Source organism: Paramisgurnus dabryanus, chromosome 14 (assembly GCF_030506205.2).
Source record: "Paramisgurnus dabryanus chromosome 14, PD_genome_1.1, whole genome shotgun sequence".
In the NCBI taxonomy this organism is placed as follows: domain Eukaryota; kingdom Metazoa; phylum Chordata; class Actinopteri; order Cypriniformes; family Cobitidae; genus Paramisgurnus; species Paramisgurnus dabryanus.
Window position 1 is genome coordinate 13066728 of NC_133350.1, and position 18932 is coordinate 13085659.

An 18932-nucleotide genomic window follows, 5' to 3' on the forward strand; every position below is an offset into this window, starting at 1 on the left:
TGCTCATCAGAACAAAGAAATTTATAAAGGTCTGTAAAGTGTTTAAAAAGGTGATAATCTTCCTTTGTTGTGTGAACTACTACTTTAAACAGCCCACCGGTCTTATTTTTACACAACAATCTGTCTAGGTATCAAGTAAAGACTTCCCCCTCCGGAACACACGATGGCAGAATATCTAATAAATCCTAAATTTCTACCGTACGCATTTTTATTAATATTACTATGGCAAATATCTAGTTCATGAATATTAATATGGTCATGCTGATATTGCTACGTCAAGTCTGTAGAGCAACCACTCACGTCACCTAATTAATATTTACGAGGCAAGTCACGGTCAAATCAGCTGGGCACACTGGCTGAGCGTCACGCTGCTCGATTAATATTCATGAGAAGAGCCTCCGCCGTAGTAGATTGGCTCTGACTAGTACACTGGGAACATGGCGGCTGCCGTGGAAAATGATTTTGAAGTAGACAACGAAGATTATTATTCTCTGCTCAATGTCAGGAGAGAGGTAAGAACACGGAGTTGTTGTCAAAAGGTACACGATGTGTTACCAGCCTAAACCCTGCGTGGCGTGAAAAGAGTCGTGCAGTTTCGTGTAGCTCACGATGTCTCCTTTAAAAAGATCTTATATATATGCCGGGTGCTCATCCTTACTGATCTGACATTTCATGTTTGGACAACCTGACTGATTGCAAATATTGGACGACAGTCCGTCAACATCCGTTTTGTTGATTAAACTGATAGCAGTCTCTGCAGTTATATCAGTCTCTTGGGATTCTTATTATTAACATGAAATCAGTTTTGCATGTACACATAAATGTAAACATTCAAAGGCACTTCAGCACCTCAGAAGGCATCGTACATTTGAAGATAGCTGCAAAAAAATAAGGTATAGTTATTTAAATAAACATAAAATGACAATTCTTATATGCAGGGTCGTAAGGTTATATTTCTGAAATGGTACATTTTACCTCACTTGTATTGATGCCGTCCATATTCCGTAAAACCTATGTGTGCTTGACTCATCTAACATGCTAACTAAAGCAGAATTTTGTAAATTTTATTGGAGCGCGAAATTCTGTAAGACAGCCAATCAGCAACCACTTCCGCGACGTTTATCCAAAATAGCGCTTAGCGTGGATAAACTGGTGGTTTAAAGTGGATTACCAACGGTATTACTATAGGTTTACTACAAATATCATGGTTAAATTGTTAAATACATTTGGGGGATCATTGCTATTATGTCATCTGACTTTCTATGAAGGTAGAGTAGTAGCAAAATTCTTGTAGCTTGTAAATTTGAATTTAGAAAGTTGTAAAATGTACACTAAAAATTACACTCAGAGTCACTCACATGTAAACATTTGTAATTAAAGGATCAGTAAATTTTCTTTAAAAAAAATCTAGATAATTTTCTCACCACCATGTCATCCAAAATGTTGATGTCACTTTTTAACCACAACTTCTCGTATATCTCCGGTCCTCTGATGCGCCAGCGCAAGATAGACGAGAAGTTGTGGTTTATTTTGTGCTTATTTTTCCGTAGCATTCTCACGGATCTCTGATTTTTCCGTGGCCCTGCTACAGACTGTCTTTTTCCGTGGCATTCTCACGGATTGGTTACTCAACTGTTTGTCCTATTTTCTTACCATTTTCGCTTCGGTTTAGGGTTAGATTTACATGAAATGACATCCCTACCCAAACCCAACTCTAACCCCAACGCCAGGCGACAATTGTTTAAAGTTTAGAAAATATAAAAGAATAAATCAGAAAAAAAATAGTATAAACCAATAGTTAAAGTGACATACTAACGCAAACACCAAATCTAACCCTAAACCGAAGCGAAAATGGTTTGAAAATAGGAAAAAGCAGTTGAGTAACCAATCTGTGAGAATGCCACGGAGAAAGACAGTCCGTAGCAGGGCCACGGGAAAATGCGGAGATCCGTGAGAATGCCACGGAAAAATGAGCACAAAATTCCATGACTATCCCACGGAACTTTGTAAGATCATGTTGCGTTTAAAAGTGAATTTTTTTGTCAAAAATGACAATCGTTTCGCTAGATAAGACCCTTATGCCTCGTTTGGGAACGTTAAGAGTCCTTTGAAACTCCATTGAAACTGCAATTTTAAAATGCATTAAAACTGTTACTGTTGGGGTCCATTAAAGTCCATTCAAAATGAGAAAAATCCTGTCAAAAAAGAATTTCTTCTCGACTGAACAATGAAAGACATCAACATTTTGAAAGAGTAAATTATCTGGATTTTTTTTAAGAAAACGGACTAATCCTTTAAAAATTTGTTGAAAAAGCTGTGTAGATGAATGAATGAACCTGTGGACAATCATCACAAACCTGCGTTCTTTCTTACCTTTTTATTTTTCCAGCAGGCCTACTGTACTTTTCATGTAAAATAGTTGGAAAAAAACTGTTGAATAGCAACACTGTTGAGGTTGGGTTTAGGGAGGTGACGTTATAATATTTTAACGGCATAATCGACTCTGTATATGCTATTATACAATTGTTATCAATATAAACATCAGCTATAATGACCCTTAAATAAATGAAAACAGGTAGGCATGATGGGTTGGACATATGGTTTATTATGGCAAACTTTTTCTAAAAAAAAAAAAACTTTGAGTCTACCATTTGAAAAAATTAAGCTAAAATAAACAAAATAACCAATAAGTCAATAAAGGGGTGGAATAAACCAAACCATACTTCCTCTTTAACAAACTTAATGTTAGAAACTTTTTTTGGCCCAAATGGTGGATAAGTAAATGTTCACATTACGATAACCGTACATGTCATTATCGTGGTATACTGTCATACCGGTATACCGTTACAACCCTACGGGTTTCATGACTTATCTGCTTGAAAATGTGGCGTCTATCTGCTGTCTGCTCTTTCTGTCTGTCTGTCTTTTTATCCATCTGATTGTTTTGTCTGCAGGCCACCCTAGAAGAGTTAAAATCGTCTTACAGGCGAATGTGCATGCTCTACCACCCAGACAAGCACAGAGACCCTGAACTGAAGAGGCAGGCCGAGCATCTCTTCACCTATGTACACCAGGCATATGAAGGTAATCATTATAGCCATACATCTCTATGATGATAGCTTTGTACAGATTAGAGAAGAGCTCACAAAAAATATATACATTCGGTTAGTATTCATTTACCCATATGTTGTTTGTTTGTGAACCAGATAATGTATAATTTTAAGGAGGCCTTTTGCATACGAGGATAATTCAGTAACCACTGCTGTAAACATCAGAAACATTATCCATGTGTTAGGTTCTTCTGAGACTATATAATAGCTTTTTTGAGAAACAGACTGAAATATAAATCACTGTAATTACGGAGTTGTTGTATAAAAAGAATGCATAAATATTCTTCAAAAAAAAAAAATTAAAGAAAGATATGCAAGTTTCGGGCTACACAAAACTAAACTAATCACTGCACAAATTTGATGTTTTTAGTTTTTTTTCCTAATATGGAAGTGAATGGGGCTCACAAACAGTTTGGTTACAAACATTCCTCAAAATATCTTCCTTCCTGTTCATCAGAACAAAGAAATTTATACAGGTTTGAAACAACATGAGTGAGTAAATGAAGTTTTCTTTCTATTAACTCTGGATGACCCAAATTTTAGTTCTCATGTAACTTTTTGACTATTCGCTTACGGTTTGCCATTAAAAGTAGTTCTGGGAATTTTGAAGAGGCTAGCAATAGCAAGCTAGGTTTGAAGGCATAAGATCCTTTTTCTTGATCCAGACATTTTACCTTTATGGTAGTTTCCAAGACTGTCTTTGTATTTTAAATCCTTTTCTTGTGCCATTTTTTGTCAGTTTAAAAGGAACGTAAGGTAGTTGCTATTTGTCTTTCATTCTCGTTTGCTCTGCATTATGTATTTAAACATCCTAGGTTGCCAGATCTGCGTAGCAAAACTAGTCTAAACCAATCAAAATAGTCCTGTGATTTCAGCCCAAATCCCAAAATTTGCTTTTATAAATAAAATCGACTTACCTTAAAGAGGTAGTTCACAAAAAAATTACCATTTACTCATTATTTTCAAACTTGAATAGTTTTTTTTATTCTGATAAATGCAAATTAAGAAATCAAGCAGATCTGGGGCACCATTGACGTTCATAGTAAGAAAAAAATACTACTACGACAGCGGACAGCTGACCCACAGAAAAAACAACCAGCGGGAATAGCTAGAGAGATTGTTTTTTTACGAGCAGGGTGCACGGAGGTATGCGAATACGAAGGCTGCGTCAAAATAACCACACTTGCGGTATTTGCACTTGACCACTTGAATACTTACATGACGTATTTCCTGTATTTTGCCCAAGTGTTAGTGGGCATGAAGATCCCAAGCGTGCATCTAAAAATTATTCACCTGTTGGGAGACACTTAGCAAGTGTTAAAATGTAAATCCAGCAAATGGTAGCAATTTGCACCAAAACGTATTCATTTTATTTAGGCTAATAATATATATACATGGTTTTCTTTAAATAAAATGAACACATAAACAAATGAATAAATAAATGAACATTTAAAGAATATTATCTACACTTATCTGAAACTTTCAGACACAGAATTCTTTGCACATGTCAAAAAAAACCTTTTAATTTTGTGCATGTAGCTTTATTAAAGTTTATTGTTCATGTAGTAGTCCCTGAATAAACGACACCATTAATTTTGTTTAAATGTTATAAAAGTAGTTTTTACAAAATACATAATGTTTGCACCAATGAAATGTGGAACACTTTCCGTTTTACTACCAAAATATGTAAAATCCATTTATTAACCTACAATTAAATGTTTCCACGACATCTCGCGAGATTTGGGCAAAAGTCTCACGATTTACACTGAACTGAACGTGATGCATGCATGATGGGATACGTTTAGCCTTGAATACCGATTCGAAGCGGCATTCGAGAAAGTGTGGGTTAAGGGCACTGGCAGTTTTAAGACATGGGACAGTCTTGCGCACTTACTTCCTGTCCCATGCATGCTCTCTCAAGTGGCCAAGACCGCAAGTGGGGATATTTGGAAGCAGCCATAGTTTGACAGACAAGTAGGACATACTGTCATTGTTTTAGGACCGAATGCAACGATTGGACAAACATTTTATAGTCCTGCACCTTACAGAATATATATGTAAATATATTAGAGCCACTTTACTTAGTGATTGCTATCAGGATGTAAATAGATGTTCCTGGAGAGAAAAAAATGTCTACCCTGCCTTTTAAATTCCAACAAATAGACATTGTGTAAAAAATCACCCCAAATAAACAATTAAATTTTGACCTCTGCTTACTGTGCTCAGTTCTCAGTGACCCACAGTCCCGAGCCATATATGACATATTTGGGAAGAAGGGCCTGGAGGTGGAAGGCTGGGAGGTTAGTTTTGATGTTAACCAAACATTAAGGGCTGGTTTCCCGGACAGGGATTAGCTTAAGCCAGGACTAGACCTTAGTGTAATTAGTAGGGATGCACGGATAGGATTTTTTTAGGCCGATACCGATACCGATTTAAACAGACAACTTCTGTCCGATGCCAATACCGATATTAAACACTTGTATACAATACTAAACAGTTGGTCTGGTTTCTGCATCAAATTATTTTTACTCAACATGGATTTGATCTAATTAACATTCAACTGACCAACATAATAAGAGAGGCACAAATTAAGCTAAAACAAATATAATAAGACAGCATGACAACCTTCAAAGGTGGTTTTTGCTATTCAGCATTCATTTTATTAACAACATTAACTCATTTTTTACATATAATGGATTTCTTTATGCAGTTAATTAATAAACAAATCGGTATCGGCCTTTCTCGTGCTATTGCCGATGGTTTCAAATTCATCAAAAATCGGCCGATAAATATCGGCGGCCGATACATCGTTGCATCACTAGTAATTAGGAAACATAACTAGTTTGAACCTTACTAAAAACATTACTTGTGTGCATTTTGGGACAAACAAAGGCCACTGATGTATTTTAAGATATGTCAGCGCAAGTTGTTTTCAGTTTGGACAGCTCTTACATTTATTTTAGTCTAGGACTAGTCTAATCCCTGTCCGGAATACCGCCCCCAAGTATCAGTAATACTTGAAGACCGTGTGTTTCTGGGGTGCACGATACACTAATGAGACACCTGCTTGTCTGATCTTTTTGAGGTGGTGGAGAGGAACAGAGCCCCTGCTGAGATTCGGGAGGAATATGAGCGCTTACAGAGGGAGAGAGAAGAAAGACGACTCCAGCAGAGAACAAACCCTAAGGTGGATAATCCTTACTGCTCATCCAGGCCCGAATGAAAGCAGGGGAGAGGACGAGATCATTGTACTTTTTATTTCCTAGAATGCACTTGAGTCGTGTTGTGCTGTGACTGAAATCATTTCAAAAAGACACAGTATGTCATTTTTTAGGAATTGATATTTACTTGCTTGGTTTTCTCGCTTTTCATTTTCTGTGCCTCTTTATTTTTCTTGCCATCCTGTTTCATGTCACATGATTGGGTTTTATTGACACCGTTCTTGTTTTAATCCAGGGGACGATAAGTGTGGGTATAGATGCAACGGACCTCTTTGACCGCTATGATGAGGACTTCGAGGATGCTCCAGGTGGAGGTTTTCCCCACATTGAGATTGACAGGATGCACATATCCCAATCCATTGAGGTTAATATGGACCGAGCGTTTCATGATGTCACCAAAATACTCTTGCTGTTTTCTTTATACTCTTGCATGTTTATATTTGACAGGCACCCCTAACTAATAAAGATACAGCTGTCCTTTCCGGTTCTTTGTCTACCCATAATGGAAACGGAGGAGGAAATATAAACCTTTGTGTTCGACGTGTGACCTCGGCACGAGGCTGGGGAGAGGTAAGACTCTTTCACTTCTAGATTTTTATTATCTATTCGATGTGTTTTGGTTTTGATGTTGTCAACTTCTTTAGCTGGAGTTTGGTGCCGGGGATGTTAGAGGACCTCTGTTTGGGATGAAAGTATTCCGCAATGTAACCGCACGCTGGTAAGTGTCCCTCTGCGTGCATTTTTAGTGAGGCCATAACTGTCTTCCACTTAGAAAGTTGGGTAAGTAATGTTGCAGCATGCATGCTTTAATTTGCTTCGTGGCTTTCAGCTTCGTGACTGCGCAATGGGGACTGCAGTTCTCCTCACGTGGAGTCAAACCGAATGCCTCAACGATGATGGCGAGGCATCTCGACCAGAACACTATGGGTTACTTGCAGTGGCGCTGGGGAAGCCAGTCTGCCATGACCACCAGTATTGTCAGGGATACCAAAACCAGTCACTTCACCCTGGCTTTGCAGGTCAGACTAAAAAAAAAAATATCTTCAGGATGTATATATGTGTGCGTGTGTGTGTGGCCGCATTTACACTGCCTATTTGAAGTGACTCGATTCCGATTGGTTCCTTTCGTGTGCCACAGATCGGATATGACCCACGGACGTGTAAGCATAGAGAGTCCAATATTATCCGATCAGTTTCAGGCCTCGTTCATGTGTGGAAATAAATCTGATATGAATCGGATACATGCAATGCAAGCATAATGCGACGCTGGCACATGACGTCAACTCATATTACTCTTCTTAGCAGAACTTTTTTTGCGCGATGGCTCCACTTAGTGGAGTAATGTTAAAGTTTTAAATAAAGCTCTATAATCTTGTATAATCAATGTGTGTTCATTGCATACCGCAAAGTTTTACTTCCTTTGTGGTTTAAGCTGTTCCAGGTCAGTATGTCTACCTTGAAGTGTTTAGTGAAAATGCAGATATCGGATCAGTCTCAAAAAAAAAGGATATAATTGTTAAATCGGAATTGGGCATCAAGATCTGCAGTGTAAATCCAGCTTGCATCTTTTTCCAATTTCTGTTATTTAGCTTGGAATTCCTCATTCTTACCTCATGATGAGTTACCAGTACAAATTCCAGGATGAAGACCAGACTAAGGTTAAAGGCTCGATCAAGTAAGTCTTTAGGCTGAAAAATTAAGCATAATAAAATTAAAAGCATGGAGTTGTAGTTATTTATAGTGTTAGTCAATTTGACATTGGCAAAAATAACATTAAGGGCCAGATTTACTAAACAGGGAAAGCTAACGTGAGAGCGCTATACCAAAAAAAGTGCATGTGGGAGTGGAAATTTCCGTGGGCAATTTACAGACAAAGTGCACGTTAAACAACACAGGGGCGACATCTCATTTCCATAATGACCAATGCAATTTAAGACATGCTTTTTTGGGGGAGCGGCACGGTCACGTTTTCCGCGTGGTTTTAGACGCAACATGTGAAGTAAATGGGAAGCAACTGTGCATATGTGCTTTGCCAATTCAGTGAGCCCCGAAAAACTTGAAGACATCTGACTGGGCGAGATTGTACTTTATTTTGTATAGTTTGTGACATGCACGCCACCGCAGGGGCGCACTTCAACCGTCAGAGCCCTATGAACATCTTTGATGACATGGGGGCGAATAAATTACCCAATTTTTATGAAAGTGGATTAATCCTTTAAATAATGGTGCACATACCAGTAAATGTACCAAATACATCACATTGCATGATTTATTTAAATACTCTCCTCCTATAAATTTAGGATCTGAAAGGGTAACCTACAAATGCATGTGTAATAAGTTTAGCTGCAAAAACTACTGTCCATGCCTTTTCAGTGCAAATTTTTCACAGCAAATCCTGAAAGAGGCATTTGCAAGCTGTTAGTAAATCTGTCCCTAAATGTTTTGCAGTTATGTAATGTGTTGCACAGCCCTAGCTTTGTGGACCAGAGTACTAATTTCTCCTTTTATTCATGGCAGGACCGGGTTTTTTGGCACCGTGGTTGAATACGGCGCAGAGCGGATGATCAGTCGCCACAGCGTCCTGGCTGCGACCGTCAGCATCGGCGTACCCCAAGGAGTCTCGCTCAAAATCAGGTTTGGAGTTTACCCATAAATATACTCAGCAAAACAACATTATAATATGGTTTAACTGCTTTCAATTCCTTTCGTTTTCTCCTCTCCAGGTTGAACCGGGCCAGTCAAACCTATCTCTTCCCCATTCACCTGACTGATCAGTTATTACCCAGTGCTGTGTTTTACGCCACCGTGGGCCCGCTGGCCATCTACTTAGCTGTCCAGAAGCTTATCATTATGCCTTACGTACGAGCCCAGAAGGAAGAGTGAGTTATTATCTGTAATTACTGCTCCAAAACCGCCCGTTTTCCATTTATATTCGCCCTCTGAGAAGTTTCTCTGATGGAGGATCTCGACTGTTATGTTGTTTACAGGGAGCTGGAGAAACAGAAGGAAGATTCGGCTTCAGAAATCGCTCGCAGGAAACAAGAGGCTGAATCTGCTGTAAGTCAAATTAATCCATAGACAACAATGACTGTGTCTCTCCTGCCGACACAAACAGCCATTTATCAGGACAGATGATGCTGTTGTCTAGAAGTACTGTTTTTTTTTTTGTTTTTAGGTGTTGCTGATGCAAGAGTCGGTGAAGAGAGTCATTGATGCTGAAGAATCTAAAATGGGTAAATAAAATCACTTTTATTCATACGCTCTAAACGCAGTGGAATCATCTTTTGTATACTTAAGTTAAGATCAAGTACATTTTAAGCATAATTTATAAATATTCTAATGTCAGCGTAGCGTACTGGTAGTATATCTATAAGTGCAGGGGGGCACAAACTAACGTAGGGTTAATTGTAACACGGACCGTTTACATTGTTGCACAGGGTTGAACGTTTTTTCTCCCCATAATGTTTTCACGCTGCCAAAAGATGCTCTTGCGCAAATTTATGGAAAGGTTGAATGTTTTTCCAGAGAGTTATTAATGAACGAGTGTTTTGGTGGCACGTAAGTCAATTTTTTCATCATATGTTTTTTCAGGTTTGTAAGTTGGGTGTGTAAGATACCAAAACCAATGTTGTGATCTTAATCAGTGTCTTATTGACTAAAACATAACATCATTTTGAAATATGTCTGCAGCTCTTGGCAACTTTTTTGGTAGGCTTGAAAATATTTTCACCCAGCGGGGTTAGTTGTAACGCTGTGTTACAACTAACCCCTTAGCACTAACGATATGAAAACCGCTAACGTTAGCGTAATTCTTGGCGTTGTTTTAAATAAACTACACATGAATGATTGCTGGCTTCCAACAAAATAAATGTGCCTGTCTTATCAAAAATGGTTTGTCAAAATGTATTTTTGTTCATAATAAATTTAATATTGATTGAATAAAGTCATGTCAAAGATTGAAATCATAATGAAATGAATGGCTAAAATCAGACTTTGATTTTCATTATCTCAGAATTTTATTTTGAGACTTTAGTATTGTTTTCACAGACTGGGTCACATATAAAAATGTTTTTGTCATAATTGTGCTGCTTTTTCTCACATATTTACACATTTGTCTCCATTTAAATTGAACTATTGTTAGAAAAAGGGCTGGATGAATGAATACAGTGTAGATACCTGTCTATTATAGACAGATATATAAACAATATCCACTTCAAGTATATAGACAAAATAGTATTGAAATATTTGCCTGCAAACTTAATTTTTAGCAAATGTTATAACTAACTCCCTGCCTGTTACAATGAACCCCACCTATGGGGTAAGTTGTGACGTTTGCACTTCTGTCACGTTTGGTGTAATTGTCCAAGAATGATAAGTAATAGAAACAAACTTCAAATGTTTATTAGTAGCAGAGATGTGTTTGTTGCTTGTGTAAAAATATAATTAATCAAACTCAAATTTTTCAATGATTGAGTCAAAACCAAAAAGTGTTAGGTTGTGCCCCACTCTCCCCTACTATTTCAATACTAGTTACTAAACTATAGTTTCTAAAAGTAAACCTTTAAGATGGGCTGTATATCGGCAAAGATCTTGAAATATGGGTCAAGATGATACGATGCAGTATGTTCTGATAGATTGCGATACTGTAAAGCAAGCCAATATATTAGGATGTCATCCTTTTTTTAATATAATAGGATGTAATTTTTGGAAACAGTCATTGAGAACACACCACCCTAGCAAACCTGTAAAAAATAACTTTGTGACATTTCCCTATGCTATGACTTCCTGTAATATGGAGGACCACAAGAGTCATGCAAAATGTAATAAAGAACTTCAATATTTAATAACTACCTGGACAATAAAAATAGCAATTAATAGATTTGTTTAAAAATTCATTAATGAATCTATAAATAAATAGACAAAGTTACAAAAAAAATTATTATGTAACATTTTATTAGGGAATAAAAAGTGAGATTAAAAAATAACGTAGAAATGAAATATTAATCCGTTAATAAATAGTTCAAATTAATATAACAATTCACAAAAACAACATAAAACACTCAGTAAATTCTAAATTAAATAATGAAATTTCAAAATGTATTTCAAAAAGCGATTTAAAAAGAGAAATAAATAACTGTATTCATAAATTGAACTACAAATACAGGCATTTAAAAGGGAATTTCCGTTTAACATTTCTGTTTTCATTTCCCGATGGTTCTCCTTATTCTTTTCGCTATTTGATTTGCTTTTCGTTTTAGCCCTCTTTATTTAGCTTTTCCGTGACACTTTGGGTCCTTGCAAATGGTCAAATGAGAAATGCAAATTAGCTATGGCCAGGTGGATGTAACAAGCTCGCTGATTGGCTCTGATTGTACGTCATGCGCAGATTTATAGATCTCAGATGAGGACCCAAAGAGTCACGGAAAAGCAAAATAGAGAGGCTAAAACAAAAAGCAAATCGAATAGCGAAAAGAATAAGGAGAACCATCAGGAAAATAAAAACAGAAATGTTAAACGGAAATGCCCTTTTAAATGCCTAATTAAAACCTGTATTTGTAGTCCAATTTAAAAATCCCGTTATTTATTTCTCTTTTTAAATCACTTTTTTAAAAACATTTTGAAATTCCATTATTTAATTAAGAATTTGTAAATGCAATTTAAAATGATGAACTTATTGAGCGTTTTATGTTGTTTTTGTAAATTTTATATTAGTTTGAACTATTTATTAATGGATTAATATTTCATTTCTACATTATTTTTATAATCTCACTTTTTATTGCCTAATAAAATGTTACATAACGATTTTTTTGTAACTGTGTCTATTTATTTATAGATTAATTAATGATTTTTTAAACAAATCTATTAATTGCTATTTTATTGTCCAGGTAGTTATTAAATATTGAAGTTCTTTATTACATTTTGCATGACTCTTGTGGTCCTCCATACTGTAACTGTTTAAGTTCAGAGATAAGAATGCCATCTAGTGGTCAGGATGTAAACTTTAAAAGAAACAACTGCCATGAATCTCATATGATTTTTATTTTTTAAATATTTATATTTATATTATAATATATAATATATTTTTTTATAATCAATACAGTATTGGCAAACAAACTATCGCGATACTCAACATGTATCAATATTTTCTTACATGCTTAACTTTTTAGTGTAGAGTACATAAAGTATATTCCTAAGTCGTACAAAAAAGTAGACAAAAAATAAGTATACTAATAGCACACTCGGGTAAACTTTTGCAACTTTTCAAAGGGCTGGCCTACTTGTCTTGGTTACAACAGCAGTAAATAAGTGAGAGCAGGGCACCAAGTAACACTTTATGGCTTTGGCTCTATCATTCAAAAAATATTTAAGTTAGATTAATCATTTTTTTTACACAATAAAACAAGCAAAAACATCTGCCAATGGGGTAAGCAAATTTTTCTTTAATTTTTCTTGAATTTAGTGTTTAAGAAAAATGTTCAAGATTTTTTGCTTACCCCATTGGCAGATTTTTTTGCTTGTTTTATGCAAAAAATCACTTAAATTTTATATTTTTGTTCTAAAAACTAGACTTATTTTCTCGGGTCGTGTTGCTCAACAAGAAAAAGCATCTTAATTTAAGAATCTTTAAAAATATATATTTTTACTGAAAACAAGACAAAAATACTAAGAAATTTTTTTCTTGAAAATCATTTTTTTGCAGTGTAAGGCTTAATTTTTTTTTTTTTTTTTTTTAGGCTTAATTGTAACACGTGCCAACTAACCCCGCTGTGTAAAAATGTTTTTAATCCCATCTATAAGTTACTAGGAGTTGCTGACATGTTTCACAATTGTGCTATGTTTTAGGTAACAAGACAGTGATTTAACTAATATTGGATTTACACACACTTACACATCCAACTCCGAAATAAAAAAAACATAAGGTGAAGAAATTTACTTCCATGCCTCAAAAACACTCTTTGTTCAATATCTTAACCAAAACACACCAAAATATTAACAAATTTAGATGAGATCTTCTGACAGTAAGAGAAAAACACCAAAAAGCACAGATTGCTCGGCCCTGTATTATTATGTAAAGTAGCCGTGTTACAATTAACCCCGTGTTAGTTTGTGCCTCACTCACCACTACTGTTAAATTTGATTTTTTAAGTTCTTCATTTATATTTTTGCTCCCAGGTCTCATCATTCTAAACGCCTGGTATGGCAAATTTGTGTCGGACAATAGTCAGAAGCATGAGAGGGCAAAGGTCATCGATGTTACGGTCCCGCTGCAGTGTTTAGTGAAAGACTCAAAACTCATTCTTACAGAGGCTTCAAAGGTTAGACACATACACATCAAGCATTGCTTTTCATCAGTAAGACATGCTTTAATGATGTTACAGGTCGAACACAAAGTTAAACATTTTAAACATTTACCACACAACCCTTACGCTTCAATTGTTCTAGATAGACTTTAACAACATGTATTAAATCCACAAGATTTATATCTCTTTAATAACGTATCTCTTGTAAATCAGGCGGGTTTGCCAGGCTTTTATGACCCATGTGTTGGAGAAGACAAGAGTCTAAAGCTGCTGTATCAGTTCAGAGGAGAAATGCACCAGGTCCTGTCTGGAGATACCGAGCCTCTGAAGATACCCAAACAATGTGAGGATTGCAAAAATGCTGGTTTTATTTCAAAGCTAATAAGAAGTTTTATACGACACGGTTTCATTTTCTTTTCTCTTCTGCATCAGCTCATAAAATACAAGCAGAGACGTAAGAATCGTCTACACGTCCCGGGAGGAGCAGACATGAGGGATCAATGGACACATGGAGATGTGAGGAACATACAGAAAATCAGTCAAGAAGACCTGTCAGTCATTAAGTGAAGCAAAGGGCTGTTCCTTTTCATCCATTTATCATCTTTGTATGTGAGCCTGGACCACAAAACCATAAGGGTCATTTTTTTAAATTAAGATGTATCTGATCTAAGGCTGAATAAATCAACTTGCTTTGTTTGTGTAGGGCAATATTTGGCAAAAGGTGCAAAAAATCTAAATATTGAGAATCACCTTAAAGCAACACACATTACTAATGAAAAATACATTTTTGATATTTATGGTATTAAATTGACCAAATATATTCATTGCGCATGTTCTTTACTTAATATCCTAATGATTTTTTACATTTAAAATTTTTTATAATTTTGACCCCTACAATGTATTTTCGGCTATTGCTACAAATATACCTGTACTACTTAAACTAGTTTTGTGGTCCAGGGTCGCATATTGTCTGGTAACCTCAGTTCTCTTTGCATATCTAACATCAACGGTTAAGCACTGAAGTAATGAACCGTTTCAATCCTAAACCAACCCAGAGATAAGACAGCGGCCTGTTTACAGGTGTGTGCAGAAGGTCCAATTTCATATCACTCTATCAATCAAAATAAAACTGTGTTAATCCCTGGAAAGTTTACCAATAAGCACACCCTGGATATTATAGAACTGTTGTACAACTTGTGACTTTTACATACTGTAGTTCACCCAAAAATTTTGCATTTATTCACCCTGATTGATTTCTGTGGTATTTGTTTATCCTACTACGGGCACTGCCAACTGTGTGGTTATCATCATATATCAAAATATCATCTTTTGTTTTCAACAGAATGAAGTAGTATTGAGTAAATGATGACAAAATGTTTATTTTTGGGTGAACTATCCCTTTAATAGTGTTGAAGTGTTTTTTGATTGATATCCAAACATGCAGAAGTCTCCGTTTATGTTTCGATTTCTATGTCTGAAATCATCTGACACCACCCCAGAAATCTGTACCAACAATCCTGAATGATTTGTTTTAGTCAAGTAATCGGTTTTGACCACGTCATGATCTTATTTTATCCCAGATTAGTAGGATAATAGGAGAAATGTTATTTAGGTAATGCACTCTTAAAAATATGGTGCTATAGAGGAACCATTTTTGGCTGAATGGTTTAAAAAAGAACCTTTAATGCCTGACAAGTAATAAAATAAGTAGTTTTTAGACCAAAAATATCAAACGTAAGTGATTTTGTGCATAAAACAAGCAAAAAATCTGCCAATGGGGTGAGAAAATTTTTCTTGAATTTGTGTTTATGAAAAATGTTAAAGATTTTTTTTGCTTACCCCGTTGGGAGATTTGTTTGCTTGTTTTATGCACAAAATCAGTTACATTTGATATTTTGGGTCTAAAAACTAGACTTTTTTACTTGGATCGTTTTGCTCAAGCAAAACTTAATTTAAGAATTTAGATATTTTTACTGAAAACGAGACAAAAATATTTTTTTCTTGAAAATCATTTTTTGCAGTGTATATATGCACTGCAAAAAATGACTCTTACTTAGTATTTTTGTCTTGTTTTCAGTAGAAATGTCTAAAAATTCTTACATTAAGATGCTTCTTCTTGATGAGCAAAATGACCCAAGAAAATAAGTCTAGTTTATAGACAAAATTAAGTGAATTTGTTCTTAAAACAAGCAAAAATATCTGCAAATGGGGTAGGAAACAAATCTAAAAATAAGTTTTCTTTTTTCTTAAACATGTAATTCAAGCTCAATTTTCTCACTCCATTGTCAGATTTGTTGTGCTCGTTTTAAGCACAAATTCACTTAAATTGTCTAATTTTTATTTAAAAACTAGACTTATTTTCTTAGGTCATTTTACTCATCAAGAAAATACATCTTGATTTAAGAATGTTTTGATATTTGTACTGAAAACATACTGATATACTAAAAACTAAAAGTCATTTTTTGCAGTGTGGCATCACTGCAACTTTAAAGCACCTTTATTTTTAAAAGTGTAGCCATTGTGATATTATTGTATTGTCAGGTGAATTTCATTAAGAAACGTCTACAGTAGGTGGGTTTAATCCCGAAATCAAATATGCAAAATTATGTTTTGCATAAATAAAAGCTATTTATAGGATTTTTTACATTCAAGTCAGATCATAGCAGATTTCTTTCTTTTTACTTTTATTAATACTATTGTCAGTCAATGTATTTCTTTTTATAAGTTCATATTTATTATTTAAAAATATATTTTGTGTGTGTGGAGTGAAATATGACCTTGACATTTCTTGGCAGCTTTTGTGAGATTCAATCTATGCACTGCAAAAAATGATTTAAGAAAAAAATATTAGTATTTTTGTTACCCCATTGGCAGATTTTTTTTACAAAATCACTTAAATTAGATTTTTTTTTTTTGTCTAAAGACTAGACTTATTTTCTTAGGTCGTTTTGCTCATTAAGAAAATGCATCTTAATTTAAGAATTTTTAGATATTTTTACTGAAAACAAGACATTTTTTTTTTTCTTAATTCATTTTTTACAGTAGCTAAACATCTTGTTGGTTGAGTTTTCCTAATTCTTTAAATTAAAAGTACATGTCAACAGTATTGCATAGTCAGCGGTCCAATAATAAATTGTAAAACAGAAAACCACTGTGTTTTCTTGGTCATAATGTGCAACTTTCTCTTCAGTTCAGTTCTTCAGTATTGAGCTGCTTCTGTTTTAATAATGTGAGATGTCTGAATCATTACACACATTGATTTAAAGTTAAGAAACTAAAATGCTTATTGAATCATTTCTTGGTTCGTGCGGCATTTATTGACATTTGAATGAGAGGTTTGTTCAGAGCATCAGAAAGAGTGAATGATCAGAACAATTTGGTATTTTAAAATATCATTTAATTTCTAAAACTAACCTGCTTCATCTTTATAGTATTTGTTTTGTCATTTGAATGTGTCCCATTGTGTTTTTGGTTTCTTTATTTAATTGCCATCGTGCAAAAGATGCATTTGCTGCTGGGCAATGCCTGTATTTGTATTTTTATTTGTGACGATTTAAAACATTAAGGTTTAGGGGTCAACGTCTGTTCAATAGCAACATTTATTTTGCCATTGAAGTACTACCAAGAACCTTCTGCATTACAATAGTAAGACATAAATTCTGCCACGCTGGTTCTGTTCAGCACATTAACTCATAGTCCATGATATCATTTAGTGTGATTTATACATGAATGCCTGTTAATATTCTCTGGTTTGTTACACAGTACAGTCATTTACCTTGCACGTCTCCTCAAGTTTATAGTGTAGCTTATGTTCGGGTAAATGGCTTATTAAAGCCACATTTTACAACTTGTGAGAAAACAGTATTACATATCTGATGCAAAGCTAAACACATGTATTACAAAGGTTTCGATGTAGTCAACCTGAGAAATAATTTAAACAATAAAAGAACCCTACAGTCCATCTAAACTCTCAGTTCTTCAACATGAAATATACTTTCTTATGTGATTCATCCACACACAGACATTATTTTAAACAGGGATCTCAAACCTTCTGGAGGGCCACTGTCCTGCAAAGTTTAGATCCAACAAGCCCCAATACACCTGCCTGGGAGTTTCAAGTAATCCTAAAGACATTGATTAGCTGGATCAGGTGTGATTAATTAGGATCACTTTTTAAAGTTGTGGCTAGAAGGGATACAGCAACGGCCAAAATCTTGTGAAATCTCACAGGATAGGTGCTGTTGTTATCTTAATCCTTCCCCCAAACCTAACCCTAAATCCAGCATTAGGCTGTTTTCATCCTTATCCTACCCCTAAACCTAAATCCAACATCTCATGAGATTTAGGCCATAACTGTATCCCATCTAGCCAAAAACTCAATCTTAACTTGTTTAAGTCAATTAATGTTTCAAAATAAAAGCAGTTGCATTTGTTTTTATTTCAGACACAAAAATTGATATTTAATTAGATTTATTGGCAAATTAATTAATTATCAATTTAAATAATTACCGATTATCATCATCCAAAATGTTGATATCGGCGCATCCCTAATTTTTGTCTTGTTAATATCAAGTTTTACTTGCATTACATTGTGAAAGTTATTAGTTTCATTTAAAGGTACAATATGTAAGATTTTCACAATATTTTTAAATATCCGAAGTATTCTATGAAATTGTTTTCGCAATAGTTTGATAGGCTGATCGGTCTGTGCAGTAGTAGTCGTCGCATGGGGATGCAGAAATGAAAAAAATGGCAAAAAAAACGTTTGGTGAGCAAAACGATCCAAGAAAATAAGTCTAGTTTTTAGACCAAAAATATAAAATTTAAGTGATTTTGTGAATAAAACAAGCAAAAAAATCTGCCAATGGGGTAAGCAAAAAATCTTTTTCTTAACTCTTTCACAGCCAGCATTTTAAAAAAAGTTGCCAGCCAGCGTTTTTCATGATTTTCACCAAAGTTTAATGCCTTCCAGAAAATGTTCTTTTTTAAATATATAAACATACAATATACCAAATGAAAGAACAGACCCTCTGCTTTCAAACAAAAAAAAAAACGTTTCATCCTACCTTTAGTGGTTCTTTTGCAATCAGCTTTTGAATATGGGTAGGTTTTTGCAAAAACACCATATTTTGAGCAAAAAGCAGAGATAATTCAATTTTTGTGACGGACTTTTCATAGAGATCCCATTCAGAGCGATCTTTAAAACAGACACGGACATGCAGCAGCTTGCAATAGGGCAATACTTCCGGTTTTAAAAAGTTGCCACCTGGTGGATAATAGCGGTATTGCGGAAAGACGGA

General features: G+C 35.0%; 1 protein-coding gene across 2 annotated transcripts; it reads left to right on the plus strand.

Moving 5' to 3' along the window:
• Nucleotides 1–408: 408 nt before the first annotated feature.
• LOC135740680 (dnaJ homolog subfamily C member 11-like) lies at nt 409–17593 on the plus strand. 2 transcript variants are annotated; one of them, XM_065259155.1, is made up of 16 exons: nt 409–512; nt 2955–3084; nt 5337–5410; nt 6196–6297; nt 6567–6695; nt 6779–6901; nt 6976–7049; nt 7161–7350; nt 7921–8006; nt 8849–8965; nt 9055–9210; nt 9319–9388; nt 9507–9564; nt 13505–13647; nt 13846–13975; nt 14065–17593. In XM_065259155.1, exons 1-16 carry the CDS (start codon nt 438–440, stop codon nt 14088–14090), a joined length of 1683 nt encoding a protein of 560 aa, XP_065115227.1. In that variant the 5' UTR covers nt 409–437; the 3' UTR covers nt 14091–17593. The 2 variants fall into 2 exon arrangements, with proteins under 2 accessions (XP_065115227.1, XP_065115228.1); XM_065259156.2 differs by lacking the exons at nt 409–512; nt 5337–5410 and having other exon boundaries at nt 2960–3084.
• Nucleotides 17594–18932: the final 1339 nt, after the last annotated feature.